At 55.7% G+C, this 16750-nt stretch overlaps 1 protein-coding gene across 3 annotated transcripts in view; it reads left to right on the top strand.

Moving 5' to 3' along the window:
* The first annotated feature begins 466 nt into the window (after positions 1 to 466).
* Positions 467 to 16750, top strand: part of PCSK6 (proprotein convertase subtilisin/kexin type 6) — a 130380-nt gene continuing 114096 nt past the window's right edge. For 2 of the 3 annotated variants that reach the window (XM_053658979.1, XM_037145910.2), the window contains exon 1: positions 471 to 773. In XM_053658979.1, coding sequence (XP_053514954.1) covers positions 495 to 773 — 279 coding nt within the window. In that variant the 5' untranslated portion in view covers positions 471 to 494. Of the gene's footprint in view, positions 774 to 16750 lie in introns of all 3 variants that reach the window. The other variant, XM_053658980.1, reaches the window with a different exon arrangement.

The raw sequence follows: 16750 nt of genomic DNA, 5'->3' as shown, positions 1-16750 counted from the left end.
CTGAGTCCCGCTGAGATGAGCAAGGCCACCGGTGAAGGAGGTCAAACCCGACCAGGAGGCAAGGCCCGCAGAATGCCACCCAGCAGGTGTGAGGGCGCGGCCTGTCCCCAGCACGCTGGTCACGCACTCACCTGGGATGCCCCCAGGGCCCTCCCCCCAGGGTCCCCGCGGATCAGGCAGGGCCAAGGCCGCCGCTCCGGGCGCCCTGTGTTGTGCCTGTGTCCCGAGAGCCCCCAAAGTCTGCCAGAAGTTCCCGGTGGGGGGGGGGCGTTTCGGGTCCCCGAGCTCGTGCGGCGGGCCCGGGTGCGGGCGGCAGGAGCGCGGGCCCAGGAGCGCCAGCGGGCTGCGCGGGCGGGAGCGCGCCGCGACCGCCTCCTCCGCCCTCGCTCCCGCCCGCTGCGGCGGCGCTTCCCCGGCGCGGAGCGGCTTTAAAAGGCGGCACCCCACCCCCCGGCGCACTCGCCGCTCGGGCGCCGCGCGAGCCTGCCGCTGCCATGCCTCCGCGCGCGCCGCCTGCGCCCGGGCCCCGGCCGCCGCCCCGGGCCGCCGCCGCCGCCGCCGAGGACGCTGGGGGCCCCCGCGGGTTCGGGCTCCGGCCGCCGGCGCCGCGCCCCTGCCGCTGGCTGCTGCTGCTGCTGCTCGCCTTGCCCGCCGCCTGCCCCGCGCGGCCGCCGCACCCCGTGTACACCAACCACTGGGCAGTGCAAGTGCTGGGCGGCCCGGCCGAGGCGGACCGCGTGGCCGCGGCGCACGGCTACCTCAACTTGGGCCAGGTGAGTGCGACCGGCCCCGCGCGCCCAAAACTTTCCCGGCCACCTGGGCAGGGGGCCCGGGCGCTCGGCCCGCGCGGTGGGGGTGGCCGAGGCACCGTGTGGGGAGTCACCCGGGAGCGCGACGCGCGGGACGCCGGGCTGGGACGACCAGGTGGCCCGTGCGGATGCCCACGCAGGCCCGGCGCGCGGAGGGCAGCTCCCCGGGGCGGGGTGGCCGCGCGCGGACACCTGCCCTGCCGGCCCGAAGTGGGAGCAGTGCAGGGCGCCGCGCTCGGTCCGCGGGCGCTGTCCTCCGTGACCCGCCCGCCCTACTTCCCCACAAGCTCTCCTGGGCCTGCGACTCTCTGCCCTGGACGGGTGGCGCGGGGCGCTGGGCCCTGAGAGCGCGTGCCGGGGGGCGGGGGGAGGGCGGCTGGCCGCTTGTCGGGCGACCGCCTCAGAGCGTGGCCTGGCCTCCCTGGGACTCCTGCCCCCTCAGTGCCCCCGGGTCCTGGCGGGAGGGCCTGGCCTCCTGGTGCCTGCGGTGGAGAATCGCTATCAGGGAGGCTTTCGGGGCAGCTTGGGACCCCGCAGCTGGGACCGGGGCTGTAGGCTGGGATCTTGTGTTTACAACTCCTCGGGGCATGGCCTGGGGCGGGAGGAGTTCGCTTTGTTCCTGGGCTTCTGCTGCGGTTCCGAGGCAGCTCTGCACATACCAGCTAGGTGACCTTAGGCAAGTCATTTCCTGATCTTCTTCCGGAGAGTTGGGGACAGTGTGTAGTCAGTCTGCAAGTTGTTGGCAGATGCTGTGTTAGCTGGTAGCAAAGCCTCAGGCCAGGCCTGACCCGGTCAGTGAGCCGGAGCCTCCCTTGGTCTCAGCCGATGCTGTCCCTTAGCAAGACAGGACAGGACCTGGGCATGAAGGCCAAGTAACCCCAAAGAACCACCGAAGCCAGGTCCCTTGTTTCTGCCTCAGCCCTGCGGCATGGCAGTGTGGGAGGGGGGGCAGGGGCCAATCCTGACTTTTGTCCTGTGCAGTGTGAAGTCCCACCCAGGGACCTCTGGGCGCAGTTAACAAATCTACAGACTGCACATTCGGTGGATCAAGGAACGTGACCGGGACGCGCCAGCTCCTAACTCAAACCCTGGTGCTTCGTGTTAAATTTAGTTCCATCGTGTCTGTGACAGAAGCCAGCAAAGTGCAGCGAGGTGCTAATCTGCGTGACATCCCTCCTGCACCCCAGGGCTCCCTCCAGCGCTGCCCCTGTCAGAGGGGCCGCCTTCCGGAAAAGTGTCCCCTGTCATCCGACCGCACTTTACACTGAGGGTCAGAGGGTGTCCGAAGGAACGCCTCCTCATCGTTTGCGTGTGTTTTTGTCTGCCTTGGCGAGTCAGGTCTCTTCAAACATGCTGTGACTGAAGAGTTTGCCTCTGGGTAGCAGGGGCCCCGTGTCTGCAGTTCCTGAATCCCCCTGGCGGATGGCCCAGACTGAACGGGGTGATCCTCAGAGCTCCCTCCCATTCGCTTCTCCCTGTGCTTGCCCGGGGGTCCTCCCAGCTGCTGCCACACTTGGCTGCACTGCCCAAGTGTCCCAGAGATTTGTCTTCAGCTCAAAGTGGCTCTTAAACTGCACGGTAAATTACAAAGCGCCTGGGTTTCTGGCAACCGTGATTACAGGGGCAGAGGGGAGCTGAAGTTGAGCTGGTAGCTCCCCAACAGAGGCCCAGGGACACCACCCCCCCCAATACACACGCACACGCGCGCACACACACACACACACACACACTGTCTGCAGAATGAATCAAAAATGCTGGCTCTTCAGAAGAAGCCCTGTCAGACTCCCCGAGTCTGCTGCCGCTTGTTTAGCCTGTGGGAGCGATGGTTCCTCCCGGCATGCACCTGGGACATTGTGGGGGCCTCTCAGGACCCCCCCCAGCTCTGTACAGTGGAGTCCACCCAGCCTGGTCACTCAGATTGGTAGGCACGGTGCTGGAGGTGGCACTGTGGGGACTTTCACAGACTGAGGGGCTAGCTGCTTGGGGACATGCTCTGTCTCAGTGGCACGTGCGTGTGTGTGTGCGGGTACCCGTGGGTGATTGCTCAAGGAGGGCCCATTCCCCCTTATTCCCAAACCAGCTTCTCTCCCCTCCTCCCCGCAAGGGCGCTTCTAACGTGGAAAAGGCCCCGAGCGTTGCAGCCTCTACCGACTCCGTAAGAACTCCTTAAAAACCTCCTTCGCCTTTCCAGCCAGGAGGTTTTGTGACTCATAAATAAGAGGGAGATACTCTTAGCTTTGATTTATGGGTGAGTAAACTGAGGCGAGGCCGGGGACGGCCGCTCTTTGTTGGAGGTCACGCACAGCAAGAGCGTGTGTTACCTCTGACCATGATGGTCCCGGCTCTTTGTCCCTGGCCGCCTCCTTCGGTCTGAGGTCTCCTTTGTGTGACTTTCCTTAGACCCTTAACGGGCAATTAGTGTTCCTGGTACCTGCCTTGACTCACAGCCCTGCTTTTGTTGTGGGTCCCAGCACGCCTGAGCTCCGGCCTGGCTGTTTTACTCTCTTCCTTCACCCGATCACCTGGTCCCGTCGATGTCACGCGGGTGCAAAGGGAATTTAGAGCAGCGGTTATTCACCTTGCTGGAACCACGGCTCCCTTTGGAAGTCCGATAAAAGGTCTGAGTCTTCTCCACTGGAAAATACGCGTTGTCAGGAAAGAGACAAACTAGCCTCTCCTTACTCTCCTATTTATCATTGTACTAGAGGTCTGCCCCATAATGCACCACAGCTTTAAAAAAAAGGATAAAACTTTGAAAGAGTCAGATGTCACCGTTGACAGGTGACATAACTAATGGCACCGATAGTCAAATAGAAGTTAGATGTTGGGTCTAACAGAGTTCAGCCGGTTGCTTGATCAACAGTGACTTTACAGCTCCGGCTGGTGTGGCTCAGTGGATGGAGTGGGGGCCTGTGAACCTTCAGGGCACGTGCCTGGGTTGCAGGCCACGTTCCCCAGTAGGGGGCGCTCGAGAGGCAACGGATTGGTGTATCTCTTGCACATTAATGTTTGTTTTGTCTCCCTCTCTAAAATAAATAAATAAGTAAATATAATCTTTTTTTAAAAGCTATAACTTTACAACAGCAACATCTGAGAAGATGAAAGAAATTATGATTCACTGAGGCATAAAAGCTATTAGATACTTAGGAATGAATCTTTTAAAACGTGAAACTTTGGCCCTGGCTGGTGGGGTTCAGTGGACTGAGTGCCAGCCTTCGAACCAGAGGGTCACGGGTTTGACTCCCAGTTGGGGCACAAGCCTGGATGGCGGGCCAGGTCCCCAGTTTGGGGCATGTGAGAGGCAGACACACATGGATGATTCCCTCCCTCTCTTTCTCCCTCCCTTCCCTTCTCTTTAAAAATAAACAAATAAAATCTCTTTTAAAAAGTGAGCTTTTGAGGGAGAAAATTCAAAACCAAGGGATTGATACAGAAGGCCTGAATACTGGAGGGCTAGATTATGTTCACAGATGGGAGGGCCCACTACCACAGGTGCCCCCGAGTTCAACTGTACATTCAGTGTAATCTAGTCGTTGAAGCAGCGACAGGATTTTATATGGGCTGTGAAGCCACACAGATGAATTCTAAACTTCACGTGGGAGAGCAAGGCCCCAGAGAACCTGAGACAAGTCCGAGGAGGAGGAGGAACGAGCAGGAACGGGGTGCACTCTGTCAGCGAAGGGGAACTTACCATTATGCTGTGGTCATCACAGCCGGTCGGCCTTGGCCCCGCGATGGTCCCATCCGTCCCGGAATTGACCCAAACCCAAGGCAAACAGAGCAACTTGTGGGTGTGAGCAGAAGGGTTACAACAGGTGCAGAAGGCCGGGCAGGTCAATAAATGGCACCAAAAGAACTAACTTTTCACAAGGAAAAAAACAATCAGATCTTCGCTCACACACACAACGGTAAATTCCAGGTAGGATGTAACACTTTTAGAAATGACTAGAGTGGAGGAACGCCTTTGTAACCCAGGGAAAGGAAAGGAGTCCGTAAAGTGCAAGAAGAATAAATAAAAGGCAAAGATCAATACGTTAGAAGGCCTGTATAACAAAGATAAAACAAGGTTAAAAAGCAGGGGTAGACGAGGAAAAGTGTAACACGCCGCAAACAGATGAGTGCGTGGATTATCTTAAAAGCTATGCATCAAAAAATGTATGAATGATCAGGATCACTTTACCAATAAGAAAAAGATAAATCCCAGGTAGAAAAGTGGGAAGTAGATAAATAGACACTTGGACGAAGAAGAAATCCAAGTGGCTGGTAAACATGACAAAGGGCATCCAGCCTTCCTCAGAGTTGTTGGGGTGATCCAGTTTTTTTTTTCATTTCATTTTTTAAGACTTTATTTATTTATTTTTAGAGAGGGGAAGGGAGGGAGAAAGGGTGGGAGAGAAACATCCACGTGTGGTTGCCTCTCATGCGCCCCCTACTGGGGACCTGGCCCCACAACCCAGGCGTGTGCCCTGACTGGGAATCAAACCAGTGACCCTCTGGTTCTCAGGCCCATGCTCAATCCATTGAGCCATAGCAGCCAGGGTGCCATTTAAAGCAATAATCGTAATGCTATTTCACACCCATCAGATTGGCCACCGTGGAGCAGTGCGAGTGTTGAGTGTTGGCAGAGATGCAGGGCAATGGGGAGGTTCCAGTGCCGCTGGAAAAAGTCGGCGTGAGGTTGCATTGTATCAGCAAGTTCACACCTAGGAGAAAAGTTCTTGCATGTGTGCCCAAAGAGACTTGTCTAGGAATGTCCACAGGCATTTTTTTAAATGCAGGGAGGCCCAATCTGAATACCCATCAGGAGAAAGGTGGGAAAATAAATCACGCCATGAAATAGCACACCGTCATTAGAAAGGAATTAAGCAGATAGGAATCGGCACAGATAAATCTGGAAAAGTAGGCGGATCGAAAAGGGCAGGGTGCAGATGAACAAGGTGATAGTGTACATGCAAGCTTTTGGAATCACACTAAGCAGGTCTATATTACTTATGAATGCCTGCATGTATAGGAAGAATTCGCACCAAATTCTGGTTAGTGGTGGCCTGTACGGAGGCTGGGAGGGGACAGAAACTAGGGAGAGGAATGTCAAACTTTATCTGCAGAGTTCTGACTCATAATACGCATATAGGGGTGTGTGTCTGTGTGTGTGTCTATATATAATATACATGAACTATATACAAAATAGTGTTCAGACATTTTGCACTTTCCTTTCTTGGCATCAGAATGTATGACCTGTGGCTCTGACTGGCGTGGCTCAGTTGGTTGAAGCATCATCTTGCAAAGCAAAAAGTCACAGGTTCGGTCCCCGCTTTGGGCGCTTACGGGAGGCAACTGATCAATGATTCTCCTCATGTTGATGTTTTTCTCTCTCTCTCCCTCTTTTCCTTCGTCTCTAAAGCATACTCTTGGGTGAGGATTAAAAGAAAAGAATGCATTTCCTATGGTGGTGTATACAGGTATACACATGCATGCCTATGCAACACATATATACATTGGCACGCACAGATATACATGGAATGTTAGAGGGGAGAAAGGAAAATCAACAAGCGCCTCATATACACACACCACGCTGTTCCTGGACCATCGGAAGCATATCCATGGCCGCACAGGGTAAGATCCCCGGGCGTTGGACCTCCCAGGCCTGGCCGGTCCACCTGTTCAGGAAGGCACTGCTGATGGAGGGGCCCCGTGGACAGAGTGGGCCCCGAAGCCCAGGAGCCCCAGCTCCCAGCCGCCAGCCTCTCCCTGGACCGGGCCACGGTCCTCACTCTCACTGACATGCATTGTTACCTTCAACACTGACGGCGCTCAGGACGTGCAGGTTGTCCGTGCGAAAAGCGTGCCAAGGAGACGGTCTCACAAACCAACTCACAACAGCTCGGGTGGCTGCCGCTTTTTGGAAGTGATGTCCATCTTTTATATTTTTAGAGAGAGGGGAAGGGAGGGAGAAAGAGAGAGAGAGAAACATCACTGTGTGGTTGCCTCTCGTGCGCCCCCTACTGGGGACCTGGCCCACCGCCCAGGTGTGTGCCCTGACTGGGAATGGAACCAGCCATCCTTTGGTTCGCAGGCTGGTGCTCAATCCACTGAACCACACCAGCCAGGGTGATGTTTATCTAAGGGTGGCAGGTAGGCACCGCGATGTCCCTGGCTGTTTTTGCTTTACCTGAGGTACTGAGCTAATTTGTTGGTTGTGAGCCTCGGCATAAAAAGGCAGGCTGACGGCCAGGGGCCTAAAAGAGGTAAGAGCCTTACAGGATTTTCAACTTGCCCGAAATAGTTCTCCTTAAAATAGCTGTGGAGCAGAACGTACCTGGCCCAGAATTTCAGGCGGGCCTGCCTCATTCCCTCGTCAGCGCAAATAAAATTGCCGTGCTGCGGAGCCCGTCTCCGCAAGCTGACGCTCAGCCAGGTGTTAAAATAAGGGTCTAGAACTCTTTCCAGCGGAGTGCCAGCAGTTTGGGAGGGACAAGGGGAAGCCCGGAATAGCACTCACCTGTGACCTGGTTCTCTGGGGCTGATTGCTGGTCGGGGGCTGCCGTGCGTTCGTGCCGTGTGAGCCGGGAGCCAGGGCCGGCCTGCAGAGAGAGGGGTCACGGGTGTGGGAGTGTGCAGACGGGAGTGGAATTGCGGTGCTATAGCATCAAGTATCACCCTTTTGTTTTTTATTCTTCCCCAGGGATATCTTTATTGGTTTTAGAAAGAGAGGAAGAGAGACAGACAGAGAAAAACATTGATGGGAGAAACATCAATCTGTTGCCTCCTGTGTGCACCCTGACCTGGGATCAAACCTGCAGTGCAGGCATGTGACCTGACTGGGGATCGAACCCTCAACCTTTTGGTGTACGAGATGACCCTCCAATAAACTGAGCCAGCCAGCCAGGGCACCCTCTCATTTGACATCTTTAAAGAGAAGGTCAGATTTAAATGGACAGGGGTTTTTTTTTTTGAGTGGACCGCCCTTGTACGTCATTGGAGGTGTGGTGGACAGAGCTGGGAAGGTGCCTGAGGGCAGTCTTAGAGTCGGGCCAGTGGGGACGGCTCCACTCACTGGCCCACAAGAAAGGATGAAACGTCTCCAGGCAGAAACCAAGGGCGCAAATCAGAGACACAGAGCGGCTGACCCGGAAGACCCTGTCGGAGGCTTCCTGCCTGGGTGGCAAGAGAGCCCGGGGGACTCTCCACCCACTGGGGGTCGCCCCAGGCCTCTGCTCGGACCTTGCCTCTGAGAGGTCGTGTCTCTGATCTTCCGTAGCCCAGGCAGGTGGCAGGCGCACCTCCCCCTGCTTCCCTCAGCCCTTTGCATGCGGGGGGTTTCTGGGTTGTACTTGGCCTTGGCACTGACAACAGTCCCTGCGTGTGCTTGTACCCGGCGGGTGTTTTCCACCCTGGTGGTCTCACTAATGGAGCCTTGTGCCGATCCTGCAAGCAGGGGTCTCCGGGCTTGTTGAACCACGAGGAGACTCAGGGTCCAGTTCAGTGTCACTAGCTGCAGGTCTCAAACTGTGACTGACAGGCCAGGGCCGAGCCCACACCCTGCTGCTGGCTTTCCACCGTCGTCCCCTTTGGCAGGGGGAGCTCGTCTCTGCTTCTCAGCTGTGGGCGGGTCATCGGGGGAGAAGGCCCTTCGGCCTCCTGGCTGCTCTCATCCGTGTGAGACCCGTGTGCTTACCTCCCTCCAGGTCGGAGGTGGGAGGGGGGAGACACTGCAGCCCTTCCGGTCGTCCCAGAATGCCTCCCTCGGCAGGTCAAGCTCTGCACTTTAGCAACTGCACTGATCATCCTTGGCTGCAAACCTCCTCCTCTGCTCGGCCCCCAAAAGTCCCCCGTCATGTCCCTGGTGCCTGACCTCAAGGTCTGGAAGTCCCGGCCCCCTGCCTGCCTGTCCATTCTGTGACCAAGCCCGTCCTGTGGCCTCCTGGGTGGCTCTCAGGTCCCCTGCTGCCGCCCACTGGGGCCTCCCCCACTCGTCTCCTTTCTGCCTAGAATGGCCTTCCCTGTCCACCTGCTGAGCCCCTCTCCCTGCCCGGCCATCTGCAGGCCCGACCCTCCCTCTCCAGCCCCGCGGATGTGCCTGATGGCCCTTCTGTTCCTGCCACGGCGCTCCGGCCCTCCCGGGTGAGTCAGGCCGTGGTCAGTCCTCGGCTGCTCTCCGTGGTCAGTTTTCATGCTGCCGTTTCTCTGGAAGCTGAGAAGTCACCCCGAGGGCAGCCTGGGGCTGGTGGACCCCGAGCTCACTGATGCAGCGAGGGGCCTGAGAGATAAGTCGGACCAGAGGCCTGCCAGCCAGAGCCTCCCATGCAGGGGAGGGAGGGAGGGAAACAAGTCTCCGTGAGCGAGCGAGGTCGGCAGGTTCGGCTCCCGCCGCTCCGCATCACACTTTTATATCCGAGTCTTGCTTTTTGGAGGCACACTCAGCGGACCGGGCCCCTCCTGGGCCTGTGTCTGTGTGTGGGGAGGACCCTCCCCGCGACGCTCGAGTTTGCTTCCAGACCAGGTCAGCCGCGCACAGGACACGGCGCAGCAGCTCCCCTGGTCCCATTACTCCCCAGGCCTTTCCCGACGTCCTTGTGACTCTGCCTGAGGAGGGTCTGGAGGACCCCACGCTAGGCGCAAGCCCTCTGTCCAGTGCTGGGAAGAGCGGAGGGTGAACAGCTGTCAGATGTCAGGAGGGCTCCCAGGGATGGGATTGGCAGCTCGGGTTCCCATGGTAACCAGCCCATCAATGCCCTCAGTGTCAAGACGGCAGCAGCACCACACGAGGAAGAAACAGTTGCATTGTCTCCCCCTCGGCCGCTTGGGTGCAAACCAGCTGAGCCCCGCGATGCCCCACAGACAGTCCTGCCCCGCCTGCCATGCGGCGGGCGCCCGGCTGCTCCCAGACCAGACAGGGGCCGTCACCCTCAGCTTCCTGACCCTGCCGGCGGCCTCTTGAATTCCTGCCACCGGCCGACATCAGTCACTCACGGGGGAGCCCTTGTTGGGTGGGCCCCTCTTTTCAATGGGAAGCAGCGGCCCAGCTGGGCCCGGCTCCCAGAGCTCCGAGGGTCGAGCCAGACGGCATTCGCCACGGGGCTGGGAAACCCGTGTCCAAGGTCGCAGTCGGGCTTTGGAAGAGAACTTGATTTCCAGACTCTCTCCCTTTTGTTTCGAAACTTCGTGCCCACGACTCTCAGAGATGACGGCTTGGGTTCATTCAAGCAGAACCTCCTTCTTGCCCATACAGGGCCCCGGTCCAGCCCGGGGGTCTTTGTCGGACACCCCCAGGCAGGCATCCAGGGGAGCAGGAGGCGGCTGAGGAGGCCCACTGGGAGAAGGCGAAGCCGTCCCTCTGCGGGCCTTGCTGAGCCCTCGTGCTCCAAGCCGGAGCCGGGGCCTCACCCCGGATTTTCTTCCTCCCCTTGTGTCCTGTTCACTCTGCCCCCTGGTCTGTCCCCTGCGGCCCAGCTGCTCCTCACACACTCCCAGAGTCCCTGACACTGCCCGCTGCTGCCCTTCCTCCCTCCCAGGCCGTTGCCGACGTGGCCAGGTGGACCCTAAACCTCGCGCTTGCCCTCTGTGCTTTAAGATGGGCTGAGGCTCCCCCCGGCCTCCCCCTCCGTGCACAAGCCCTCCCGTTGCAGCCTGCTCCAGCCACTGAAGCCCTTTGCACTCTGGGAACTTCCCGGATGCTGCTTCTCTCTCTTGTACCTGCTCTTGGTTGCTGTTGTTTTAACCTGAGTGCCCATCCCCCATGTGGTCCACAGGGGGAACTGGCTCTTCTTCAAGATCAGGGAAAGTGCTGCTGTTTCCCAGTCTGCCTGCTGAGCACGGTGCCCCCAAAGGTCCAGAGCCACCGCACGGGGCACGGGTGTCTGTCTCCCCACAAGCCCACAGCGTCACGTGGTCAGACTTTCTGTTCGTTTTTGTTTCCTGGGACTCTGGTCCCCAGCGTGGCTTCTCGTCGCCCAGTCCAGCTCCCCAATCCCCGGATGCACCTTCTTTTATTCAAGGGGGGCCATTGGGTTCCGGTGCTTCCACCTCTGCTACCACTTGCTGCCTCCTTCATTGTCCTTCCTGTTCCCCGAGGCCGGCTGTGGTCATCACCCCATTCCACAGATGAGCAAACTGAGGCACCGACAGGCTCACCAACTTAGTGCAACTTAGCGCAAGTCAGAGCAAGACTTTCCGCCTGGACACGGACGACTCTGATTCAGGCCCAAGTCACAGGGGATGCCCGTGTCTCTGCGCCCCCCACCCCCGGCCACGGTAGACCAGCTGTAGAGGGGAGGTGGCGGCTGAGCTGGCCATGGACCTGGAGAGGGGCTTTCCACCTGGTAAGGCAGAGGGAAGGTGGGGGCAGAAAGGGTGGCCTGAGAGGGCAGCTGCTCTGTAAATCGCTCCCTTTGCAGCCAGCCTCTGGCCTGGGGTTTCAACTCCCTCCAAAGGCTTGTTTGTGCAAGAACGAAGGCAGCCACCAGCATTCTTACTTATTTTATTTTACTGATTGATTCTTAAAGCGTGCAAGAGAAAAATAACACCCATTCGTTGCTGCACTTACTGATGCATTCATTGGTTGATTCTCGTCTGTGCCTGGACAAGGGATCGAACCCACGACCTTGGCTCATCAGAACGACACTCTAACCAACTGAGCTACCTGACCGGGTGCCAGTAGCATTCTTGACTTTGGAGTCTATGAGTCCCAAGGGCAGGCAGCTTTCCCTGGGTGCCCCCCCCCACCCACAGTCTACCAGAGCCCGTGCGTCTCCATCCCCAGAGGGAGCGGAACACCATCCAACCAAACACCCAAGGAAGCCGTACCCTGGACAGGAGACGAGGGGCTGAATGAGGATGCAAGGGGCCTCAGGGTGGCGCCGCCTAGTGATAAAATTACCTAGTTTTTCTTGGCATGATACAAAGGGGATACATATATGTAAGCAATTTAGAAAACATGGAAAAGAACAAACTGAATGGTAACAATCATTTACACTCTTATCATCCAAAGCTAATCATTGTTATTTCTTTTTAAAAATTTTTAAACATTTTATTTATTTATTTTTAGAGAGGGGGGAAGGGAGGGAGAAAGAGAAGGAGAGAAACATCAATGTGTGGTTGACTCCACCCACACGACCCAGGCATGTGCCCTGACTGGGAATCGAACCCGTGACCCTTTGGTTCACAGGCCAGTACTCAATCCACTGAGTCACACCAATCAGGGCGTTACTTGATTCTTTTAAAGCGGTTTTAAGCTGTTTTATGGATGTGACCTATTTCGTTACACTGTTACGTATTAACGGTCGTTGGATTTGCCTCCAGCATTTTTTGTATGATAAACAACTTTGTGGCGATCGTCCTTATCCAGAGCTCTTCCAGCACGTGTGTGAGAATATCTGCAGGCTACATAATAGCAAAGACATGGAAGCCATTATCATTGATACCACAGACACCTATTAGGCCCTTCCGAAGTGCCGGGTACTTTGCTGTCTGCACTCCTTTCACTCAGCCTTTCTCCTTAGGAAGCTGGTGGGGTAGGTGCTTGCGTGGTCCCCACTTTGCAGATGCAGAAGTGCAGGCACAGAGAGGTCACATCGCTGTTGGTTGCACAGCACCGGTCAGTGCCGAGATTTGAACCGAGATGACTGGGCGCAGGGATTTGGGAGCTGCGGAGGCCCACGCGTATATGCACATCATGTTGGGTTGGGTGGCTTTGCAGGTCACGGCCCCAGTGGAGACCACCCCCGGAAGTGGCCTTCCCCCGTCTTGGCTGGGGAGTATCTGTTGTTGTGGTGTCTGCTCATTTTTGCAGGCAGAAATGAGATGGCACACTGTGTTTTTACTCATTTCTGATTTTAATATCGTGAGAGTTAAATGTCTCTTCATGAAGTAATTAGTCCTTTTAATTCTCTCAATTGCTCTTTTATATTCTTTGCCCATTTTTCTTTTTTTAAAAAATAATTTTATTTATTTATTCTTAGAGAGAGGGGAAAGGAGGGAGAAAGAGAGGGAGAAAAACATTGATCAGCTGCCTTTTACACGCTCCAGTGAGGACCGAGACCTGCAACCCGGGCATGTGCCCTGACCGGGAATCGAACCAGCAACCTTTTGGTTGCTGGGGCAGTGCCCAACCCTCTAAGCTACATTCTTTTTAAAAAAATTACATTTTATTGACTATGCTATTACAGTTGTTCTGATTTTTCCCCTTAGCCTCCTTCCACCCAGCACCCCCCACTCCCTCAGACAATCAATCTCCCCACCATTGTTCTTGTCCATGGGTCACGCAAGTAAGTTCTTTGGCTACTTCCTTTCCTATACTGTACTTTACATCCCCATGGCTATTCAGTAAATGCCTATTTGTACTTCTCAGTCCCCTCACCTCTCACCCATTCTCCCACACCCACCCTCCCATCTCTTTCTCTTTAACCTTTGGCATTTTAATTATGATGTGTCTTGGAGTGGGTGGGCCTCTTTGCCTCCATCTTGTTTGGGACTCTCTGTGCTTCCTGGACTTGCATGTCTATTTCCTTCACCAAACTAGGGAAGTTTTCTTTCATTATTTTTTTAGATAGATTTCCAATTTCTTGCTCTTTCTCTTCCCCTTCTGGCACCCCTGTGATGGGAATGTTGGGCCTGTTCAAGTTGTCCCAAAGGCTGCTTACACTACCCTCGTTTTTTTGGATTCTCTTTTCTTCTTGTTACCCTGATTGGTTGTTTTTTGCTTCTTTATGTTCCAAATCATTGATTTGATTCTTGGCTTCATCTGCTCTACTGTTATTTCCCTGTAAATTGTTCTTTATTTCAGTTAGTGTATCCTTTGTTTCTGACTGGGTCTTTTTCATGCGGTTGAGGTCCTGGCTAAGTTCCTTGAGCATCCTTATCACTAGTATTTTGAACTCTGCATCTGACAGATTGCTTATCTCCATTTCATTTAGCTCTTTTTCTATAGTTTTGATCTAGTCTTCCATTTGGGCCATGTTTCTTTGTCCCCTCATTTCAGCAGCCTCCCTGTGCTTGTTTCTGTGTATTAGGTAGAGCTGCTTTGACTCTGTGCCTTGGTAGTGTGTCCTAATGTAGTAGGTGTCCTGTAGGGTCCAGCGGAACAGCCTCTGCTATCACCCAAGCTGGGTACTTGAAGTACACCTTTAGCGGGGGCTCAGTACACCCTCCTCTTTTCGTTGAGCCTTGGTTGGGGAGGTGGGGGGAGGGTAGGGCTGGTTGTGCCCCACCTTGTCCTCTGTGGGGATAGGAGGGGGGGGGGTTCCTGGTGGGGCGGGGTGCTGCTTTGTGTGAGACCGGTGATAGTGGTGTTTGGGGGGCTTGTGGAGGAGGGTTGTGAGAGGTGGGGTGAGCAGGAGCCAAGACCCAGCCATTCATATGGCAAAGCAACTTGGGTGGGCCCGTAAGTTGGGTGGAGCGGAGTCTGGGGATCTCCAAGGTGGGTCAAACAGTGTTAGCCAGGTTGATGGAGTCTCAGGTATGGCACCAGCTTGCCGGCCTGTGAGGGGAGGGTTTAGGAAAGGGACAACGGCCTCTGCTTGCCTCGATGCCAGACACTTCAGTCTCTCCCTGTGTACCACTGGTGCCTTTCAAGCTGCTACCCTGGTATAGGAGCTCAGGGGGAGTGAGTGTGAGTAGGTGAGTCTGTGTGTGAGTTCTTTAAAAGGAAGTGCTTGGGGTACCAGTAGTTTCTCCCACCAACTCAATCCCTGCTGGTTTTTGCAGCCAGAAGTCGCGGGGACTTACCTTCCTGGCACTGGAAGCCTGGGTTTGGGGTCTGGTGTGGGGCTGGGACTCCTTGCTCCCAGGATATCCCCCCCAAGTTTTTATCCACCACATGTGTATGCAGGACCAGCCTATTCTGTGTCTGCACCCCTCCTGCCAGTCTGGATGGATGTGGTTTCTTTAATTCCGTAGTTGTCAGACTCCCATTCAACTCGATTGCTGTTGGTTCTGAGCGATGGTGGTTCTATATTCTAGTTGTAATTTAGTTGTGGCTGTGCAAAGAGGGGAGCCATGTTTGCCTGTGCCGCCATCTTGACCAGAAGTCCCATTTTTCAGTTGGGTTGTCTTTTATCGCAATCATTTGTAGGTGCTGTCTCTGTGCCTGGCACAGTCATCTTTTCTTGTAAGTATATTGCATGCATCTCTCCTGTCACTTTTCTCTGGGCACCGTCCAGAGAGCTGGTGTGCCTGCTTGTTTTCTGAAGGAAAATTTGCAGTGCCGTGTGTGTGCGCAGCTGCAGGAGGCTGGTCCTCGTTGTGATTCAGAGATGAAGAAGGCAGGGAACCTCCAGCCGGCAAGAACGTTGAGTAACTCTGGCAAGAGAAATAGAGGTGGACTCCAAATGCTTTAGGAGAATGGAGGAGATTGGGGCTGATGTCTCCTGCAGAGTTCAAGGAAGGCTTTGTGACCAGTGGCATCGGAGCCAGACCTTGAAGGGGCCACAGGACTTTTCGTAGACAGAGGAAGAAGAAGTGGGTGCAGTGTGTCGACAGGTACGAGATTGAGTGTAACGGTTTGCATCCCTTCAGGAAACAGCACCCCTTGATGGCTCAGGTAGGCAGACACCCATGAAAAGGCTACTTATGGAGCCGTGAGTGGGGATAAAGGACCCCAAAAGGGTGTTGAGGCATCGGGGGACCCGCTGTGGTGGGAGCTGCTACCCACCTCGGGCTGAGCCCACGGGAGCCGGGAAGATGGAGGTTGCAGCCTCTGTCTGGTGTTCCCCATTGGCCGAACCCTCTGGACTTGTCACCCAGGGAGGGTTGTCTGGAGGCACACAGGGCAGGGCAGAGAAGGGAGAAGAGCCAGCACAGAAAAGACAAGGAGAGACAGAAAAGTCCTGGGCATGTTAAGAGGTCAGCCCTGGCCGAGGTGGCTCACTTGCTTAGAACATCATCACATGCACCGAAAGGTCACAGGTTTGATTCCCGGTCAAGGCACGTGCCTGGGTGGTGGCTTTGATCCCTGGTAGGCGACCAATCGGTGTTTCTCTCTTGCATCGATGTTTCTCTCCTCTGCCCCTCTCTTGCTCTATCTCAGATCAATTTTTTTTTTTAAAGAGCTCAGCAAACTCCCTGTTGTCGATTAGAGGGTAAAGAAATGTCTCTGCCACTTCCTTATTCAGCCAGTTTTATTGGTGCTGGTGCAAAGCCTGACACTATGCAAGGAATGAATTGCACAGTCGGATCAGGCTGGCTGTGAACCCGGTGACGTCTGCCCCCATGCCAGTCTTGGCGTCCCGAGCGCCCTCTCGGCCAGTCACGGCAGAGGCGTGTGGCTTCGTCTCTGTCAGACCCCGCGTGTCTGGCTCCGTGCCTCCTTGTCCCACTCAGAGTTTATTTAGGCGCGTCTCTCTGGGGACAGATTTTTAACATGGAAAAACAAGTCCATTTCTGGCCGCCCTTGCACTCGGCCGGACACACGTCTTCTGCCAGTTTCCTCAGCTTAAACAAAAACCCCTGTTTGTGTTCCTCGCGATCAAACCTAATTTCTGTAAAAAGGAACCTTGTTTCTTTCCCCCTATCAAAGTAATGGTTCGTGACTGAGCTCATTACCAGTCTTCTTACGCATATCTCTTAATTTCTCGTTTGCAGGATATGCCATGATTAGCCCCGAGCCAGAAGCGAGATCTGCTTCAGTGGCTTAAACAAGTTTCTGTACCACAACGGTACCCGTTCAAGACCCACACCCGTTTGTGGGAATGGCTGCTCTGTGTCCCTGTAGGGTTTGGGGTCCTTCTATAAAATAAACTTGTTAGTTTGTCCTCCCCTCCCCTCCCCTCCCCTCCCCTCCCCTCCCCTCCCCTCCCCTCCCCTCCCCTCCCCTCCCCTCCCCTCCCCTCCCTCCCCTCCCCTCCCCTCCCCTCCCCTCCCCTCCCCTCCCCTCCCCTCCCCTCCCCTCCCCTCCCCTCCCCTCCCCTCCCCTCCCCTCCCCTCCCCTCCCCTCCCCTCCCCTCCCC

Source organism: Artibeus jamaicensis, unplaced genomic scaffold (assembly GCF_021234435.1).
Source record: "Artibeus jamaicensis isolate MK-2021 breed Jamaican fruit bat unplaced genomic scaffold, CSHL_Jam_final scaffold_612, whole genome shotgun sequence".
Classification (NCBI taxonomy): Eukaryota; Metazoa; Chordata; class Mammalia; order Chiroptera; family Phyllostomidae; genus Artibeus; species Artibeus jamaicensis.
The sequence above is the reverse complement of the archived record's forward strand: the minus strand, read 5'-3'. Positions and strand labels throughout refer to the sequence as shown.